At 40.2% G+C, this 22,024-nt stretch overlaps 1 protein-coding gene across 1 annotated transcript; it reads right to left on the reverse strand.

Annotated features, from left to right (window-relative positions):
* Positions 1-1,242: 1,242 nt before the first annotated feature.
* postnb (periostin, osteoblast specific factor b) lies at positions 1,243-21,817 on the reverse strand. The gene is given in 20 exon segments (XM_078243149.1): positions 1,243-1,904; positions 3,185-3,241; positions 6,618-6,941; positions 8,519-8,548; positions 8,660-8,705; positions 9,010-9,077; positions 9,195-9,297; positions 9,578-9,708; positions 9,823-9,953; positions 10,335-10,471; positions 10,626-10,774; positions 11,415-11,549; positions 12,422-12,634; positions 13,627-13,768; positions 14,675-14,821; positions 14,919-15,083; positions 15,163-15,320; positions 15,542-15,606; positions 21,086-21,184; positions 21,679-21,817. Coding segments are annotated over 20 exon segments (2,448 nt in total). The 5' UTR covers positions 21,798-21,817; the 3' UTR covers positions 1,243-1,875.
* Positions 21,818-22,024: the final 207 nt, after the last annotated feature.

A 22,024-nucleotide genomic window follows, 5' to 3' on the forward strand; every position in this document is an offset into this window, starting at 1 on the left:
AAGTTGAAGAGTAAATTCCATAAACATATTCTTTGTAAATCTTTACAATCATTCCCCGAAAGAACCAAGCAGGCCTGCCTTGGGCCCCCGCTTGTGGCTCATGTCAGGCTTTACCCTGGAGATGTACTTCTGTTGATCCAAACTAATGCACAAGGTACAATATTTAAGGCCTCTCTTATATTTTTTTGTCATACATACATATATCTGTTGGTCTTGCTGTATTGTAAACAATAACGCTATACACAATAATACAATAATGTACTTCTTGTTTGGTTGGCAGGCGAGTTATCATTTTGCCTTTCCACTGACTGGTTGAACAGACAGACTGCTTAATATTCCTGAAGAAAGAAGCATTAAAAATGGCAAAACAATAATGACTTCATTACTTTAAGCAGTGGTGAACCAGCTGCCTGGCTCAATAAAGCCTGTTGTTGCACACTGTGAATTATTTTGAATGTAAAAATTACAGATGAAAAAAAAATTGCTTTTTACATTTTGCCATGTTTGTGTTTTTGTATGTTGTAAGAGTTTGTTTGTGTCTTGGCAGTTACTCAGATAAGACTCATTCCAAGAAGCCGTCAACAGCACTGAAGAGTTTTTCACATGAAAAATAACCAAGGAGCTGGGCCTGTCCCAAAAAGTCTGCGCACAACAGCTCAGAGAGTCCCTGCAGACTCAGGGCAAACATTTATTAACTGATTAGCTGAATTGTTACAAACACTGACTTAAATATGATTAATTCTTCTGATAAACATTAAACGATGCATTTATTGTTGTTCATTTCATATTATATATTAACCACTGTAAATACAGTCATAATTTTTGAAGTTAAAGTTAAAATGAAATGATTTTTTTACATTATGCAACTTATATAAGTTATTTATATTTTTTAAGTTTCAGTTGCTGTTTTATATGGTGATACATACTTTCCATGAAAAATGGAAAAGATAGTTCTTTTTGCACATTAAACCCAGTTTATTTCATATTTTACACAATGTATTCTTGGAAGTTTCCAAAAGTGGACTGCCATGCTCCCTATTACACATACACAAAAAACGATTGGGACATTTAAAAGGTTGACTCTGAAATCATAGTCTAATTTAAAGACCTTGTACTTGGAAATACAAAATGCAGACATACTGTTTAGATTTGACTTTTGTTATTTTAGACTCTCTTTTCTGAATCAACGTTGACTACTTAAGAGCCTTCCAAGTAAAAATGACATAATACAATCTCTTCAGATGCCCTTTTCAAATTGGCACATAAAAGAATGCACTTTATTGGAGATTTTTTAAAAATGGACAGGAAACAATTCTGCAGTTTGGATACAAATCCAAGTGATACAAGCATAGAGAAAATGTACATGAAACCTTAAACAACTTACAACCGCAGAAATTAAAAACAATGTAACAGTTCAAGTCTGAAAACACATTTTCGTTTTCAATCTTTTATCATGCTGAGACTTATAACTATTCCCAAACAGCTTGTAAAAAAATCTTGTTTTAACCTTCACCTCTAGCAAAAGCATAGAGAAGTTTAGAACTGAAATGTTTTATAGCTACTCTAATGGCTTGGATTGAAAAGATTTTATTGCTACCCTGACTTGCTCCGTGTTTTAAAAGTCATGCCAAAATGTTAATTTCAACACTGTTTACATATGCTGAACCCTTTTCAGAGATTGTATGCTCATAATGGATATACATTCAAAATACCAATTGTTTATAAGAATAGTTAATTTTTTTTGTCAAACATACCTTTTACAGTATAATTGGAACCATTGAAATTTGAAGTTTTCCCTGTAAACACCAGTTTCAACATCTGGGTTTGGTGTCTCCCTCTTGCCTTTACAACGTCGATATTCTCATCCATCCATGCTCAGTCCCTTACCCTTCTCCTGTTGCCAGCTGTTAGAAAAAAGGATAAAACCATAAATACATGTCAATAAGCCAATTCACGTGGAATATATTATGTACGTAAATGTAGATGTCTGATCTCATCTCTCCCCATAAGGAAACATCAAGCTCAGCACAGCAGGGAGTGGGGAGTGAGAATAATAACTTCTACACGCACCGTACATGTGTGTAGAAGAGGTGGGAGTAAGTCACACATGTGCAAGTCACAAGCAGGTCTCACATCTTAACTTTCAAGTCACAAGCAAGTCTCAAGTCACTGTGGTGAGAATCAAAGAAAGTCAAGTCGAGTCCCTGCTATCAGTCAAGCAAGTCACAAGTCAAGTCGTACAAAATTCTGACCTGTAACCAGTACGACATGAGAACGCGGCTATGTAACTAGAAATGTGCTCTCATAAATTAATCGGTTATATTGCCCCCAAATCATCTCCCGATTTTGTTTCAGATATGTAATCTCAATAGAATGCACAATCGATTCTAAACCAAGTCTAAAGTCGGTTAAAATTAATGTTTGCATTTTGAGTCATCTGTCTCCAGTCTAAGTCAAGTCTTAAGTCAGGAATACCAAGTCAAAGACAAGTCGATTCGTTTATCAATGTAATTCAAGCAAGTCTCAAGTCCTCAAATTTGCAACCCAAGTGTGACTCGAGTTAGGTTGTGTGACTTGAGTCCGCCACTTCAAGAGGTGGATGCTCCTGTGGAAGTGGAACTCATAGAATCCTATACAGTATGAACAGCAGCCGCAGCGGCATTAGCACCAAATGCAGCATAGCTTTCATGTGAGCATTGTGGAGGCAAGCATGGCAGCAAAAGAGTGAGCAGGGCACAGTCGGCTTAGAGTAATAGTTTGACATTTTGGGAAATGTGCTCATTTCTTGCCAAGCGTTAAATTATAAGACTGATACCATTGTATCAATCTTCTCATCTAACTCTCAGCAAAACAAATGAGTAGCCTAAACGCATTTCCTAAAAATGCTGAACTATTGCTTTAAGTACACCCCCCACAATTGAAGGGATGCGTTGGATATATGAGGCAGGAAGAAGAGTATGCCGTGAACATAGTAGCGGCCCGAGTTGGCTGCCTGAACTAGCTTACAGGCTGCACTGCATTTATTACAAATGCAGGTTGTTGTTTTTTGACTGATATTCTTTACCTAAAACTCTCCGGGAAGCAGTTCTTCTTTTAGTGCCTTCTATAAAGGCAAACAAACATAAGTCACACAATATGTATGAATTGTTCTTTCCCAGTCACTGAGATGATTGATAAAACTCACCTTGAATCATTTTGGTAAGTCTGTCAGCATCCCCTTCAATGTTGAAAAGGTCAGTTTCTGAAGGAAAAAGAAAATATCCTTAAAGTAAAACTAGATTATTTTGTAAAGTTATGCATAAGAAACTTTGCCTTAAAGAATAATTAGGTTACATTTGGGTTATTTTACCCTTAATATAGCATAAATAGCCACCTATATATTTGTTTTAAGTCTATTTTAACACCCATTAGCATGCTTAATAATACATTTGTATATTAAATTCCTACTTTAATAAGTAGGATTACTTGGAGTGCATTACTTAAACTAGGTTGAATTTAACTTGTATTATTTTAAATCAATAAGTGTTAAATATCCATCCATCCTATCCAAGGTTAAGTTGTGGAGGCAGCAGCTCCAGCAGGGGACCCCAAACTTCCACAGGCATTCCCAGGCCAGGGTGGATATATAATCTCTCCACCTACTCCTAGGTCTTCCTTTAGGCCTGGACGTGCCTGGAACACCTCCCTAGGGAGGCGCCCAGGGGGCGTCCTTACCAGATGCCCAAACCACCCGCTATTTTTAGCGCAAAGGAGCAGCGGCTCTACTCCGAGTTCCTCACGATGACTGAGCGTCTCACCTTATCTCTAAGGGAGACGCCAGCCACCCTCCTGAAAAGACCCCATTTTGGCTGCTTGTACACAGATCTTGTTCTTTTGGTCATAACCCAGCCTTCATGACCAAAGGTAAGGGTAGGAACGAAAATTGACTGGTTGATTGAGAGCTTTGCCTTCTGGCTCATCTCTCTTTTTCGTCACAATGGTGCGGTAAAGCGAATGTAATACAGCTCCACAGTCCCCTCACTCATGAACAGGACCCAAAAGTACTTAAACTCCTTCACTTGGGGGTAAGGACTTATTCCACACCCGGAGTAGGCACTCCATCGGGTTCCTGAAGAGAACCATGGCCTCAGTTTTAGAGGTGCTGATCCTCATCCCAGCCGTGTCACACTCGGCTGCAAACCGAGCCAGTGAGTGCTGAAGGTCACAGACTGATGATGGAATCATGACCACATCATCTGCAAAAAGCAGTGATGAGATCCCCAGCCCAACGAACTGTAACCCCTCCCCACCACGACTACGCCTCGATATAGTGTCCATGAATATAACACAGGATTGGTGACAAAGCGCCGCCCTGGCAGAGGCCAACCCTCAGCTGGAACCAGTCCGACTTCCTAACGAGAACTCCCGGGGGACCCGGTCATATGCCTTCTCCAGATCCACAAAACATATGTAGACCGGATGGGCAAACTCCCAGCCCCCCTCCAGGATCCTTGCGAGAGTGAAAAGCTGGTCCTAAGGCACTGTCCCTGACTTCCACACAATGTTAAAGAGGTGTGTCATCCAAGACAGCCCCTCCACACCCAAAGCTTTTAGCATTTCTGGCAGGATCTTATCAATCCCTTGGGCTTTGCCACTGTGGAGTAGTTGATTACCTCAGTGACTTCCACTAGGGAAATTAAAGACGATCCCCCATCATCCCCCCTCATCAAGCTCTGCCTCTACCAGTGGTGGAGGAAGTACTGAAGCTCAGTACTTAAGTAAAAGTACAAATAACCAGAGATATATTTACTTTAGTAAAAGTAAAAGTACAACAATGAAAACCCTACTTAAGTAAAAGTAAAAAGTACCTGATTTTAAATGTACTTTAAGTATTGTATTAAGTACTTGCATAACGATTTATTCTCTTAATGTCTATATTCTAATAATAAAAAAAAAAAACAGTATGGGCTGTGGCATTTTAATTAAGTTAGTTTTAGGTTAATGTAATTGTGCTTACCATCTGTGGCCCAGTTTACATTCTGACTTACAATTCTGGTTATCTATCAGGGTGATCTGCATGAAGCTCGACTTTGCATTATTTCCCACGGGACTGACGTGCTACCCACGTGAATGCTGCACACATTTATTTAGCGAGCAGCGGAGCTGGACGGCCGCTGCTGAAGGCTTCCCTGCGGACTGCAAACGTGTGACGGTCAGGAAGACGTTTTGTCAGGGGGAAAAACTGATCAGAAATGTAACGAAAATGTAACGGAACGTTGTAGAAATGTAGTGGAGTAGAAAGTATAGATAATTGCTGCAAAATGTAACGAAGTAAAAGTCAAAAGTATGCACTATTGATTGTACTTAAGTAAAGTACAGATACGTGAAAAATGTACTTAAATACAGTAAAGAAGTATTTGTACTTCGTTACATTCCACCACTGGCCTCTACCATAGAGGGCATGTTAGTTGGATTCAGGAGTTTCTCAAAGTGCTCCTTCCACCACCCAATTACCTCCTCAGTTGATGTCAACAGTGTCCCATCCTTACTGTGCACAGCTTGGATGGTTTCTCGTTTCCCCCTCCTGAGGTGGCGAACGGTTTTCCAGAAGCACCTTGGTGCCGACCAAAAGTCTTTCTCCTTGTCTTCTCCGAACTTCTCCCACACCCGCTGCTTTGCCTCTTTCACAGCAGAGGATGCAGCCCTTCAGACCCGTCGGTACCCTGCAACTGCCTTCAGAGTCCTCTGGGATACATAACCTGGAAAGACTCCTTCAGTCGGACGGCTTCCCTGACCACCGGTGTCCACCACGGTGATCAAGGCTGCCCCTTGAGGCACATAAAACCCTAAGACCACAGCCCATTGCACACTTGGGTTCAATGCCCCAAACCTCCACAGGGATGCCAGAAAAGCTCCGCCGGAGGTGTGAGTTGAAGATCTGTCGAACAGGGGCCTCCTCCAGACGTTCCGAGTTTACCCATTTGGGCTTACCAGGTCTGTCCAGAGTCTTCCCCCACCCCTTGACCCAACTCACCACCAGATGGTGATCGGTTGACAGCTCCGCCCCTTTCTTCACCCGAGTGAAAACATGAGGTCTCAGATCAGACGATACAATTACTAAATCGATCATCAAACTTCGGCCTAGGGTGCACTAGTAGCAGGTACACTTATGAACATCCTTATGTTCGAACATGGTGTTTGTGTTACAAGCACAGAAGTCTAACAACAAACTATCACTTGGGTTTAGATCAGGGAGGCCATGCCTCCCAATACCGCCTCTCCAAGTGTCTCCATCATTGCCCACATGCGCGTCGAAGTCTCCCAGCAGAACTATGGAGTCCCCTACAGGAGCCCCATATAGGACTCCATTCAGGGTCTCCAAGAAGGCAGAATACTCTGAACTGCTGTTTGGTGCATCTGCACAAACAAGTGTGAACAATTTCCCTACGAATTCCCTACAAATACTCCTTATAAATGCAACCACATAAGAAGACTGATGTGCAGAGAAGTGAGGAATAAAACTTCATAACCCCATTGATCATAATAGTCACACAAACTAGGACAATAAGCTGTGGTGCTTGAAATACCTACAATTATTCTTACATTTCTGTGTTCAAATCTGTATTAGTTTCACTGACCTTCCAGGGCGATGTTGGTGGTGCCACTACTGAATGAGGACTGAGGGCCTACAGAAGACAGCATTTATGAGTTTGTGAGAGGAAAAATAATATAAAACTACAGAAATATTGATTCAAATAAAAAATATTTACCTTCAATGACCCTGGTCACCTTAGTGACGGAGGGTTCACTCTCAATGACCCTGGTCACCTTAGTGACGGAGGGTTCACTCTCAATGACCCTGGTCACCTTAGTGATGGATGGTTGACCATCAATGACCCTGGTAACCTTGGTAACACTGGGCTCCCCTTGTATAACCCTCGTGACTTTGGTTACATCAGGAACTGTAAAAGCAAAGAAGACATGTTTCACTACGTTGAAATGACAGGCAGCATAGCATTGCTCCTCCATTCAGAGTTTTCCATTCGTATGCAGGTATCATAATAAATGGACCTTTCCCTGGATAAGAAAGGTTGGCTTTGACAAAAACATGATTCCTAATCAAAGGATTTCTGCCATCTAGTTTTTAGATGTTATTATTATTATTATTATTATTATACTGTTATTTTAATTAAATACATTGTGTTACTTTTACATTTTTGTTCATTCATATTTTGAATATTCGTTTTTATTGCTGACTGGTACAAGAATTAGCCAGTAAAGAGTTTTTTCTTTTCTCCTCTCTGATTATTGTGGTTTAACTAAAAATGTTAGTGATTAATCAGTACATGTTTCAATTTAAAGGTCCAATACTTATTTTCAGGCTCATACTTGTATTTTGGGTTTCTACTAAACATGTTTACATGCTTTTGTGTTTAAAAAAACACATTATTTTTCTCATACTGTCTGTCTGAATATACCTGGATCCACTCTCTGTCTGAAATGCTGCGTTTTAGCGCCTGTCTCTTTAAGCCCCCCCTCCTGAGAAAGCCCAGTCTGCTCTGATTGGTCAGTGTTTCCGGGTCTTCCGCATCTGGCTGCGTTCCGTTCCACAGTGTACATAACACAGTACTGCTCCAGTCATCACTTCCTATGCTTCCTCCGTATTTTACCATAGTAACATCACAGTAACACATCAGATACGTGGCTGCTACTGTGGAAGTTTTTCATTATACTGAAATGAAATATTGAATAGATTGAAACAAAAACTGATAATGTTACTATTACAAAACACATTAAATATATGTAACTTTAAATGTGTTCTGATTAATTGATAAGTTACAGTGCGGTCCTATTCCAACCTGTTGTTGTCCCCATTGTTGATTTAAAACAAGCAAAAATGCTAGAGCCTCAACTTCTTCTCATGGCTTTTAGCCTGGCATACTTTTTGATATTACACCAACAATGTAAGAGAAAGGTGACCAGGTAAATTCCTTTGTAAGCTCCATTGTTATTTTTCGCGCTCCAGTAAGGCACAATGATTGAAGGATAATCGTTCTTGTCAACTTCCGGCGAACTGATGAACCGAAGTTCCCTTTGAAAACTGAGCATCTTTTGCTCCCTACGGTTTGGAATCTTACTTAACATGGCTGAATATCCTGTGCAGTCCACTTCGCAAGGAACTACTAGGCGATTGGAATGCCCCCTCTGTTTTATATTTATTAAAGTTGTGACATCACAACTGTACGGAAGTCCTAACGGCTCGTTTAAGGGCACAGTTTCTGAATACGGGCTGTGTGCATTTCTCTGTGGATTGAGCGTTTCGATACTTTCACAGTATTAATAAAGCACATTGACCTGTTTTATAATAAAAAAAGACAAGGAAATCTTACTTTTTACAATATTGGACCTTTAACAGGCAGTAGCCTCCCCCCCCCAATTCTATACACTAACACTAACCACATATAATTTGTCAGACTTTACTAATTAGGATTGACATGATGATGATAATATAATAATGATATAATCATCATTACTGTACCTTGCTGGACGACACGAGTGACGATCGTCTCTGGAAGCAACAGGAGACATAAAGCCGTCAATGACAGTGAAGAATGCCTCTTAAGATATTAAAAATACTGTACTGCAAACAATACAAGAAACACATAATATTGCTACTTACTCATAAATGTAAGGGGAATTTCCTGATATCTGAATCCTGAAATGTACTGTAAAAAGAAGGTAAAAATCTGTTACAGCAGATTACACATTAACAACATGGTATACAGTATGACCACTTTGTGTATGCTGCATAACAAAGCCCATAATTAATTAACCTGAAAACCAAAAATCAACCAACTGCTAAGCTCAGTCAAAAAACTTTTGTTCAAAACCCCTACAGTAGATGCGTTGCACAGCTGGCTTTCAAGGAGGTTCTTGTCTTGTACTTTATGTTGAGTTATGTTGAGCACACAGAAAACTGCACCCTGCCTTGCAGCTTTTATGATGAGTAGTACATTTTTAATATGACACCTTGATTTGCATGTAAGTGATGAGCCTCTTCAATAGCATGAGGAAATCCTGGCTTCCAACAGGGATATCTGGAACAGAACACAGGTTGGTTAACTGCAGTTGGGCCTTTACAACTGTTAGAAAAGTATTGCAGAGAGTGCGTCTCTTGACAGATTTACAGAAGGTAAAAGGGGTGGAAATTGTACCTCCAGGATACAAGACATGGTTGACAAAGTGAACGACTCCATTTGTGGCCATGATATCAGATTCAGGGACTTGGACAGAGTTCACTAGCATTGAGTTGTTTGCCTGAGGAGACAGTTAAAACAATTACACATGAGAAAACCACAAAATGAGGGGCTAGAATGAACCTGCATTTTAAAATACGAGGAATGAACTACAGTGAATAATGTTATTAGCTTGCTGAAGTTACTGAGTTTAAAAACTGAGGATGGGATTTTATCTATGATAATGATTGGCACTATCATAATTTTTCTGAATAATTAAAATATTAGATAAGATAACACAATATAGATCATGTATTGCCTTCAGATAAAATATGTCCAGTCTTGCTGTGCTAAATACTTACAGACAACACTTTGAGGTTGCTGCTTTGAAGAGACTTGAGAAGGTTTGTCACCCCACCCTCCAGACCTCCACCAATGAAGATACCATTACTGATGTGATACAAGAGAATGGTTCTGAGAGCATTTATGTCACCTGAAATAAAGAACGGCAAACATATTAACCATCATTCATTTATTGTTTGTGATTTCCAACTAGCAACAAGGGTCTGAAACACATAGAAAGATAACAGGAGTATGGGAGACCTACTCTTCAACAAGGACAAATCACTGCTGCTCATGCCAGCGAAAGCCTTATCGCTCGGGGCGAACAGAGTAAAGTCTCCCTCCTGTTTCAGCAGGTCAGTCAAGCCAGCACTTTCCATAAGAGACAAAAAGATCCTGCAGCACAGAGAAGAAAACAGTAACCTGGGGCAGAGGTAGCTCTACTGGTAGATGCACAGAGGCTCAGTCCTCGCTGCAGCGGCCACCGGACTTGCGGCCCTTTCTGCATGCCATCCCACCCCCCCACTCCCCTTTCATGTCTACGTTGTCCTATCAAATAAAGGCCTAAAATGCCAAAAGAATTATCTTAGAAGAAAACAGTAACCTGGCTGTTAACAGAAACCACTGGATGACATATTGCAACAATTCTCATTCCTATATGTGACATGTAGATTTAATAGAAAGATACAGAAAGATGTGGCTTGAGTATTATGCTTACTTTTAATACCGCAAATCTTTTTTAATTTATTTTTTTTACTTACATTGCTCTGTACTTACTTGAAACCTCCATTTTCTGTCAGAATCTCAAACATCGTTTTTTCCGCCGGTTTCAACAGGGTTCTCATGAGATGAAGGGCCCCGTTGCTTCCTTCTTTACTGCCTCTCAACAGACAGGAATTCTCAATGCACACAGCCTGCAGAAATAATCCACAGGTTAAAGACAAGGATGATTAATGTGTCGTCTCAATAGGAGGGTTGATGGTCAAATAGCAGGACTAATGCATATAGTGTGTGTTTAGTGGCACCAAGCCACAATTTCCGGACACAACTTCAAAGAAGAGGACGCACTGTGCGATAGATGAAGACCCTCAGAAATTTTCCTCCAATGGTCTCCAGCCGCTGGCCGTTAAACAACTGTCCCAGGACAATCTTTTTCTTCAAGATGTGGTTCTGCAGGATAATCCTGAGTAGCCTCTGATCCATGGCCATCACTTCATCTGTAGAGGAAAGAAACAGTTTTATTTTATAAAAAAAATAAACATAGCAGCAACATTGTACATTTACATCTAATGGACTGGCTTTGGCAGCAGAAAGTGTTTATATTCTTATTATTTTGACCATAATGTCTAGAGAGCAGCTGCGGCAACACTAACAGTGGGCAAAGACATATCTGCTGTCAGTGACTTGATTTATTGCATAGTTCTGTAGGTGGATCGTTACATCATGTCTCATGATTTGTAGGTTAGTGTACATGGAAGAATTTACAGTTTGAATAGAAGGTTCCTGTTCCATCCAGCCGTTGCTGCCTTGTGCATTCCTGACACCCATTTAAAACCGTATGCCTATAGAAATGAAAGTATCCCGCCTTTATTAATTACACATTCTTCTAACAGAAACAAAACATCTCTACTCCCTTCGGGTGAAGTCTGAGAATGTGCTCTGGGGGAGTGGGTATTTGGTCTTACATGGTGTAAAGCTTCTGCAGTGTCCCAATAGATCCATAATTTCTCCAAGGGGAAATAAAACATATCCACACTGTGACTGAGTGTGGAGCAGCCATGGTTCATTTTAAGCCACCTGCTAAATGGAAAACAAGGGGGGGGGGGTGTATGATGTAATGAACAGCATGTTACTCACCATTAAAGACAGTGTTGAGGGGAGCCAGCAAAGTGTACTCGCCGTCTGATCTCATGTCAGCAGACAGGCCCAGCTCGGACACCATGTCACCAAAAGTCGACTGGGAACCTCCCACCAGTTCCATCACCTGCTTAGCTTAAAGGACAAAGGGAATCCCATCCAACTCTCTTAAAACATGGAATTTCCTTTTGTGACAGTGTGTGTAGTTTTCTTCAAATCTCATATTGACATTTTGTGTTTCAAGAAAGTTGTTTTAATTTTTGCAACCATCTTGATTTTAAAATGTGCCTCTCTGTAGTTTGTTTTACAAGTTTTACAGTTTTACATCTGAATTAAACAAGCTGAAAACTCTGGTTTAAATACTGGTTTTGTCACACTTTAAGATGAAAGCATATTTATTAAGATGTGTTGAGATGACACATTCAGCTGCACTGCAGCAAGAGCAGTTCAGCTTGTCTCATTCCTGTGAGCAGTGTGCATCAGCCGAGTGTGATATGAAAATTGCTTATGCCCCTTGTTGACAGCAGAGTCACCCGTACAGATCATTATATCCATCGACATGCAACCAAAATTGAACAAAAAACAGTTGTTGCTTGGGTTACTGGGTAGCTCAGTTGGTAGAGCTTGCGACCATATATAGAGGTTTATTCCTCGATGCAGAGGCCCAGGGTTTGAATCTGACCTGCGGCAAGTTTCCTGCATGTCCTCCCCTTCTCTCTCCCCTTTCATGCTATCCTGGTGATTAAAGGCAAAAATGCCAACAAAATAATCTTAAAAAAATACATGTATTGATTCGAACTGAAGTGCCTGCTTGTGAGTCCTTGATAAAACAATCGTGGTGGTTCTATCCTGCATGGAGTTAAACAAACTGCATGTTTTCACAATGCCATCTCTTTTTATTTTTAACATCCCACACTGGGTACAGGAAAATGAGGGTTTTACAGAAGAAAAAAATGTAACTGCTGGCACAATATATGTATTTATGTAGTAGAAGATGGGGGTCTAACCTGAGTCTGGCATCAGCACTTGGTCAATAAGGTGGATGACACCGTTGGTGGTGACAATGTCCTTCTTGCGCACCATCTTGATGCCGTTGACTGTTAAACTTTCGCCATCACAGCCGATCTCAATGTTGTTGCCCTCCAGGGTCTCATAAGAGGTACCGGACATGATGGACTCAGAGCAGTGGACTGAGTCCAGAAGGTGGAAATTCAGGAGAGCTGAAAAAAGCAAGACAATGTTTTGAATTCATGTGTGGTTTAGGTGTAAATGTAGGTGTTTATTTGAGTAGGCAAGTTGGCTGCATGGGCTGTTTGGTGTTCTCTCTAATGTGACACTGCAGCTGAGGATATAACGCCCTGGGAACCTGAAGACCCTTTGGATCCCTTGGGTCCCTGAGAGAGAAGACTTGGGATTCCGTCACAATTCTGTTTTACTGTGTTTGAAATGGTCTGATCGCACATCATAAGGAAAGCCGTGGCCTAATAAAAGTTTGGGATTGTTGCCAGTCTGACCCGCTTGCTCAATAAAGCAGCTGTTTCCTTCCTCTCATTGTTGACGCAAAACAAGCTAAAATGTCGAAATTCTGCACTTTTTAGTTGTTTTAGTCCGGAATTTTTCAAAAGCTTACTGTAACTGTTTATTTCAAGGCTTTAACTTACTTACTTACTCTGATTGACGATTGTAGTGGGACAGAATTATTGGGATAATCATCAATATAATCTTTGAGAAAAATACTAAAAGCTAAAGTATATTTATCCTGACCTACTTACAACATAAATACCGGTAACTCTAAAAGAACCAAAAAAAACAAAGTGACAAATTATGTGTTGCATTGTTTGACTTTCCGTCAACAATTTCATGCGTGAATTGAGACTTGAACTGAGACTTATTTTTATTGCTCTTCAACAAAACTTTGTTATGTACAGCCAAATGTGTGTAAGTTCCAGATCCACTGCGGCATGCGTTGTCATCTGTTTTGAGTTAAACGTGAAAAAAAAGAAACGCTTTATGGGTGGCTTAGTCTGGGGCACATGCCGTCAGGGAAACTGCATTTCTTTTCCTGTATTTTTTATAAATAAATGTATATATAGTCCCTGTTTGCAGTTACTATAAATCCTCAGTTTCCACTGCAATGTTTTAAATGGCCTTAAGTGATCTTTTGGGCATTAGGGAACAGCAACAGACCTCTATAAATAAAAGTCGGGTTTACCTTTGAGGACCTCCTTGTCGCCCTGAAGTCTCTCCAACACTTCGCTGCCCAGACTCTCAAAGGCTTCGTTGGTGGGTGCAAAGAGAGTGTAATGCCCTGGCTGACCCAGCTTCTCCAAGAATCCAGTGGTTTGAGCCACATCCTAAATGGTGAAATCACCAGCAGAACTATGTTCATTGAACTTCAATTCAATTTCATAGAGCATAGTAGAAACATTTGCAGGAAGTAGACATAACAACCTAATGATCTGTGGGGAAAAAAATCATTTTCAAAGTCATTTCATCACAAATGCAAACTCTGCATGTGCTTTCTGCACTATCCCTGTTAATGATCTTTGTTTATACCAATGAAACTCCAGTGCAATCCAACGGGACCCACTTTTGCAGCAGTGTTTGCTTTTACTTCAGAATCCTTGTCCTAAAGTGCTCATATTATGCTCATTTTCAGGTTCATAATTGTATTTAGAGGTTATATCAGAATAGGTTTACATGGTTTCATTTTCGCTGCAGCTCCTCTTTTCACCCTGTGTGTTGAGCTCTCTGTTTTAGCTACAGAGTGAGACATCTCACTTCTGTTCCATCTTTGTTGGGAGTCATGCTCAGTATCTAGGTAAGGACTACTAGCCAATCAGGAGCAGAGTATGAGGGCGTGCCCTGACAGTACCTAGGTAAGGACTACTAGCCAGTCAGAAGCAGAGTATGAGGGCGTGCCCTGACAGTACCTAGGTAAGGACTACTAGCCAGTCAGAAGCAGAGTATGAGGGCTAGCAGCTAGGCGAGCATTATAACGTGTGTTACAAAGTGACCACGTTTGTCTCTGAAGTAAAGGCTGGACTACAATAGAGCTGTTTGGAGCAGTTTGTGAACAGTGTTTTCTGTTGGAGATGGTAAGTCCCTTTGGGGTGGACTTTGGGATTTTTCACTTTGTAAACCTATAACGTGCACAAAAAAGATATATAACACAATAAAGGAAAGGGAAAAAAGCCAAAAAAGCATAATATGAGCACTTTAAACATTATTTCATAAATCCCTGCTGTACGTTTACTCACACTCAGAGTTGTCAGGTCATCGTCAACCTCAATGACATCCTGGATTGTGTTTCCAACAGCGCTGATAACACGGTCAATGACATGCACAACTCCATTGGTGGAAACCTGGTTGCCATAGATAATCCTGGCGCAGTTCACAGTCACCACCTGCACATAGCATACACTTCACTGTTATACCACAGAAAAATATTTTCTGTACAACTACAAGAGGGTGGTTATGACAACAATGAATGTAAATACTCGCCCCATTGGAGTAATGGTTGATTTGGAGACCCAGGTCATTGTACATGGAGGTGACTGTCATTCCATTCTTTAAATCTTTGGTCAAGAGGCGTTTGTTGGCCATGTGATAATGCAGAGCGTTGTACAGTTCAATGTTGACATTGCTGACCAGTGCACTCCTGGACTCCTGTTGGGTGAGAAAAATGAGATGTTTAAACCTCACAGACAGAGAGCCTCCACAGCTTTTCAATTTATTCTTGACTCACTTCATCCAAAAGCTCCCAGGCCTCGTTGCTAGGGGCAAAGAAGGTGAAGGATCCAGGTCCCTCAATCTCAGGCCTTAGCTTAGAAACATCTGAGTATTTTTGGGTTGAGGTAGCCTTCACCAGACCCAAAGTGCCATACACATGATCAATAGGGGCCACTAAGAAAGAGATTGACAATAAGCATTATTAGATGTCAGACTGTTATTTTGATACTAGCCTTAAAAAGAAATACTTCTCATATTTCGACAATATGCTCCACCATCCTCTTCTAGTGTATTAGGTCTAAAATCAAAAATAGCTTTTCTACAGTTGGAGGATATGGACTCACCTAACCGTTATGCATTAACCTTTAAATTAACATTAACTTAACCCACTGTACCTGCAGGGCAACCACGCATGCCTTCCAGCTTCATGTACCCAGGGCAGCACTCATAAAGCACAGTCCTGCGGGCAAAAGACACAGATCACAAATATAAGTACTGTATCATCTCAAATAAGCAGCACATCCCTTGAAATACTGTTTGCAAGCATCTTTTAACTGTGTGAGAAATGTTCATGTTTCGAGCTGAATCATCATCCCACATTGGTGCTGTGGATTCAGTGTTTCCAGATGTTACTCATTATCTCCTTCCTTACACAAACAGACCATGTGATCCTACAGTTTAGGCCAAAACCTAATGGAAAGGGTGCCTGAAGGATTACGCTACCATTACAGTAGTAGATTTATATTACCAGACCTCCTCTTTGAAGCTAAACAATTAGTTTTAGTCTACTTGGCATTTGGTTAACCTCAGCATTACGATTTTGGCCTTGGAAAACTGCGGTGCAATTACAGTTGAGTTTAAGGAAATTTTGGTTGACACAAGGAACATGACACAAGGGTCTTTCAACATTTAAGCTAATCTGAAAAATAACATTAGTTTTTTTTTCTTCTTTTTACAAATGTTCATAATTTAAAGATGAACTATTGTGTTTGCTGTTTAGATAAATTAGATGAGAAATGTTCATGTGCGTTTGCACAAACGTGAAAAGCATTGTCTACTCTGCACTTACTGTAAATAGGGCTGGACACTGTAGCCCGAGGAGGATAGTAAAATTCAAAGTGCAGCTGCTACATATAAACATGACTATACCCCTTGCATCAGCAGGTTTTAACATGTTGGAACTATATCATTGTTTCCAGCTCCTGGAAAAACAGACATTTGGAGATGTGCATTTCACATCAAATAACCAACGGGAATGCAACAATAAAGAGGCCCACGATACATAAAGAACACCACAGATGCAAATGTTAGGGGTAAACAATACCACATGTGTCCAAAGTTGGCTGGGGAGTTCATTACTGTAGACTGTCCAGTTTTTTTTTTTTTACAAGGAAGTTGCTCCTGGCCACATTTATTAGCGCAACATGATTAAAATAATCATGACAAATAGTGTTTAAAGGTTTATGACGTCTGTGTACTTTACAAATTGATCACTTACAAATGTCACAATGAAACAAGTAGCAATAGATTTGGTTGCATATGAACAGTGCATATGAGGACTGGTTCTACACTACACGCTCTATATATGTGCACCAAAGTTTAGCAGTTCTTCTTCGTCAGCAGTTTCCCCTGAGAGATCTACACAACAGGAAAGCTCCATATGTGGGCCATGTGTAGTTTAAAACGGACAATCGTGACTTTGTTGGCATGGTTAGGTTAACACAGTCGTAATTGGATTGAATGATCGGATAATGCTATAAGTGCAATAACTGTAAATTGTAAATAGTTGCTCTTGGGCAAAAACCCTCCAGTAGTGAGATTCCAACACTTCATAAAAATTAATTAAGCTTTTTGTTTGAGCAAATAACAAAAATGTGTGAACTGTCTCAGCCAGGGTACAGACAGAGGTTTCTGGGTCATGGCTAACTATACCTCTTTAACAGCTGTATTTAAATCAAAGTTGAATAGAGTTAGAGGGACTGGGATGAGATCACACAAACCCCATTGGGGCAGAGTCAGCAAAAGCCACGCTACGTGTCTCTCCCACACAGAGGGATTGTGTCTGGCCATGGCGTTGGAAACTTTTGACTTGTCAGCATCTCTATGAAATAACAGTTCCACTAAGAATCCTGATAATTTTGTCAAAAATTATATAAGCTGTATGTGGCTTTGTTCCAAATCAAGCAATCACTAATGGGAAGTTTGGTTGTACAAAGTTTTCTTAGAGACAAAGCTGCACTGGAAGCAAAACATATTATGTGTGGAATTAACCCTCAGTGGGACAAGTACAAGTATTTTGGCTAGCTAAACAAAGTTAGACTCAGAATCAAATGCCAAAAACTACTGTAAAAAGTACAATTTAAGACATATGAGATCATCTTGGTCAGTAAGTTAGACTGAATTATTTGATATGTTCAAGATGGTAATGCTTTCCTGTTGTTTAGTAGGAGAGATCTCTTATTGTATTATATCTTATACGCAAGCTAACCTTTGCTGTAATTTAAGTTATACCAATTCCATTTAGAATATCCTTCACCGTCCTGATTGGTCTAAATCAGTGTGTGACAGAGACGGTGATGTCAAAGGTGTATGGACATTCACTCTGCTACAGGCTAACGTTACAGCTGATTAGTGAAATCGTTTGCTTTTAAAGGTGCAGTAGGTAAGCCTTATAAAACTAACTTTCTGTCATATTTGATGAAACTTTATATATAAATATAAATATTCGAGTAGAACTACATGAAGCAGGTCATTTAAGTCGATTTATGTCGATGTTCAAATTGTTTGGCTAAGTCCTGGATCTTCACAATCCTACCTACAGCACCTTTAAAGATAGAATATGTAGTGAGCATAGACAGTATATAAGAATGGACCAACAGATTTTATTATTATTATTATTATATATATATTATTTCTATACCACTAACAAGGCTCAAAATAGCACCACACTTCCACGGTAGCATAATGAGGGTCCTTACATGTAAACCCAAGCACTGAGAACTTTGTAAGTGTACAGACAGTTTATTAAAAAGATAGTTTAGAAAGACAGTACCGTTCCATAGACAGTATATAAACTGGACCAACAGATCCCGTTGCTCTGGACGGAGACTAGTGAAGGATATTAGAAGCACTTTTCCAGTGATGGCTGAGCGTTACTGCGCAGCCTCCAACTGAGAGAGACGACGTAAATGTGATGTGAGCAACCTGTCTGAAAGTTGGAAGTCTTCTGGTAGCTGTGCCAAGAGAAATCTCAATCATTCCCAATCTAGCAGAGACGGAGAGCGTAGGTATATGTAAGGAGATAACATAGGCACAGGCTAATTATTGCTAACTAAAATGCTAGTTAACATTAAAAATTACACTTAAACAGCTAATGTGAGACGAAACTGCCTTCTCCTGTACTAGACGGTAATTCCTCTACTATGTGACAGTAAGTCGCGTGGTTATGACACAATCGCCTATTTTTATAAAAACGTCTGCTACGGAGCCATAACGTGAGGTACAAGGTAATGGAGCCTTTTATACATTGTCGTGTTTCTTTAGAAATAAACAACGGACAAATAGAGTCTTTAAACGCTTCAGATGTAAAGTTATTCGCCGTCAAAGTGACGTCAAAATGAATGGCAGTCAATGGGATGCTAACGGGAGGTGATGGCTTATTAGCGTCAAAATGGCGCCATAGAAGGTTCGCGGTCCGAGGAGAAGCTTACCCCCCACAGCCACATTGCTGGATTCTGTGTGAATAAAAGGTTTCATCCTGTCTGTGTCTGTGTTGGTTAAACTTGTGCGGCAGTATGAGACGCTGAGGGGCAAAGCAGCTGTTGGCTGCACACCCTCATGGGGCCCAAAGGCTCTTTGTTGACGCCCATAAATGTCCCGCACACAGAAAAATAAGAGGAAAATCCAGTCTGAGGGTAGAGTCTCTGCAAATACAGACACCACTGTATGCTCGTTAATGGCTGGGAAACATCTGTGGAGCTTGTAGAAGAAGGGGGGGAGGAATGATACAAGTGTTATACTGTAGGTTTGGTTGTGGAAGGTAATATAATCTGTGTCACAATGACTGTGTTTAGAGAAACATTGGTTACATTTGTTATTTGAAGTATATGTGTATGTATAGCAGTTTGTATGCTACTGTAGCAAGTGTATACTGTATGTGTGCACCTTTTTTTGTATCATTCTGTACACGTGACACATTAAGTCAGACATAATTTGTTTAAGTTAAATTGCCCTTTAACGTGTTTGTCCATCCTGTCCACCAGTTTTCCGTGTGAATTGAACTTTGGCCCAGCTATCTTTTTGACTGATTCCACAGTCCCATGTCAGACTCCCGTTGAAATAGATAAGCTGATTCCAACATTACAATTTGCCAAGTTCAACAAGCAGTGTGTATTCATCATAGAGACTGGATCACATCACTCCAGTTCTGAAGTCTCTACACTGGCTTCCAGTGCCTCAAAGAATTGCTTTCAAAATACTTTTGCTGGTTTATAAATCACTAAACGGTTTAGGGCCAAAATACATTTGTGATCTGCTTCTACACTATGAACCACTCAGACCTCTCAGGTCTTCTTGCTTGCTGTCCACAGGGTCAGAACTAAACAGGGGGAAGCAGCGTTTAGTTTTTATGCTCCACATATGTGGAACAAACTCCCAGAAAGCTGCAGGTCTGCTGCAACTCTCAGTTCTTTTAAATCAAGGCTGAAGACTTTTCTTTTTGATGTTGCCTTTCTTTAAATAATTGTCAAATTTGATTCTCGTATTTGATCTGTTTTTAATTTTTTTTATGGTTTTTAACTGCTCTTTAATGTTTTATGTAAAGCACTTTGAATTGCCCTGTTGCTGAAATGTGCTATACAAATAAAGCTGCCTTGCCTTGAAGAACTAAGCCTATTTAGAGTGCTATTAAGCATGCGTTAGGCATAATGCAAGCGTAGAGGGCAAGCTGAATGTGTGTGTGTGTGTGTGTGTGTGTGTGTGTGTGTGTGTGTGTGTGTGTGCGTGTGAGAGCGAAAGAGAGAGAGAGGAAGGGAGACTGTAAAATACTGTCTGCATGGCTTCCATCCATGTTTAAACAAAAAAGTGCTGAGGGTGCTGGAACAATAAGAGAAAAAGAGGTTGTCTAGAATGATAGAGCTGAACGCTTTTCCATTCATGAATTCAGTCAACATTTTGCAGCCACATCATATCCTGGAAGCAGTGGTTCACCACTGTGGCATTCAACGATGACCAGGCTTTCTTAGTTCTGAAAGCCCTTATAATGGGCAGTTTGTAGGATCGAATAGGACTGTCTCCAAAACAGAAGATTTAGGGCTGCGTCCACAAATGTGTTTTTAATTTCAAGCATTAGTTCCATTCAAAGTAAGATAACAGATGTCTGTCTCTATGGAAACATTCACGTTTCCATGAAAACTCCTTAAGAAGAAGCAGACACTGAAGAGAAGTGCTACATTTTCATTTTTGAATTTCCTTGTAATCTTTATCTTTAAACAGGATGTTGCGGCTATAAGCAGTCCAACAAAGTGCTGCTGCTGCGAGGGACATTTAGAGATGCATAAACACACTAAGATGCACTCAAGCTTGTATTGCAACTATTTATTCCTCCACACGTAAAATACAACTAGCACTGCAGTTACCAAATGTAAAGTTACTTTGTGAGTCTAAATGAGTGCGTTAGTGCTGCGGTCAACAGGAAGTGTTCGCTCCCAGGCTCACCCCCCCCCCTCTCTGTCAAAGCCCAAAAACCAACAGATGAACAGGTGAAGCAAACAAATATGTTATCACTTCCGCTCAAACCGCGATGAAAACGCCCACCACCTACAATACAAGTGCACAATATAATAATCAATAAATAATATAAATGAGACCATAAACAACATACAATATGTGGCTCCTAGGAGAAACAACTTGTCTTGTTGGAAACAGGAAACAACACTTACGCTTTCTTTCCACAGATGGCCCCTTGGTACCAGTTACGACAAGTGCTAAAATACTTCTTCTTGGTCCCCATGACCTGCTGGAGTGTGCAGACATTGGGTCTGATGAGAATTGAGGGTACAAAAAGGGAATGAAGCATTAATTAGCAGATTAAACACAGGAGTGAGATTCTGTGGAAACTCTATAATAATTCACATTTGAATGAATATGTGACAGGCCTGCCGGGTAATGCACCAGACTGTCAAGTGTGAATAATTATTTGGCAACTACCCCTGCTACTTCTGAAACCAGACAGTCAAATATGAATAATTACATCCACGCCTGCTGGATATGAAATTGGTTTGTCATATTTGAGTTATAATTCCACAACTTTAACACTGCTGGTTTACTCCTTTTCTACGTGAATGTAATACTATTAAATAACATATGCCATAAATTAGCAATTGGTATTTGTGAAACAATTGTGACTGCATTATAAAATAGCAGATTTCATATTAAAATAGAAAAGAAACAAATGCTCAAGGCTCAATACTATTGCATGCAAAACGACAAAGATGACATCACAAAGGTGTAAAAAAAATATTGATAAGCTTACCCTTCTTTTCTTGCCCTGATGCGACTGTGGGTGACTATTTTGTCATAAGCTGAAGACTCAGCCTTGTCAAATGTGGAGAACACAAAGAGTGCAAAGGCAGCTACGAAAAGGAGCTTCATCCTTGATTTCTTAGCAAGCCCCTTCAGACCCAGAGTAAAGGGAGCAGACTCAGAGTGGGAGTTTATATACCACAAGTCTCACCCCCCCACTCAAGGAGGATGGCAACATTTCATGCATGCATGTTGGACCACCCTGAACCTCTCAAAAAACACATTTAAACATACTGGGCTTTATCATTTGAGTGTGTGTAATGAATTATGATGATTTGTATTTTGTGAATTATTTT

The sequence above is a fragment of the Sander vitreus genome, chromosome 3 (assembly GCF_031162955.1).
Source record: "Sander vitreus isolate 19-12246 chromosome 3, sanVit1, whole genome shotgun sequence".
NCBI lineage: Eukaryota > Metazoa > Chordata > Actinopteri > Perciformes > Percidae > Sander > Sander vitreus.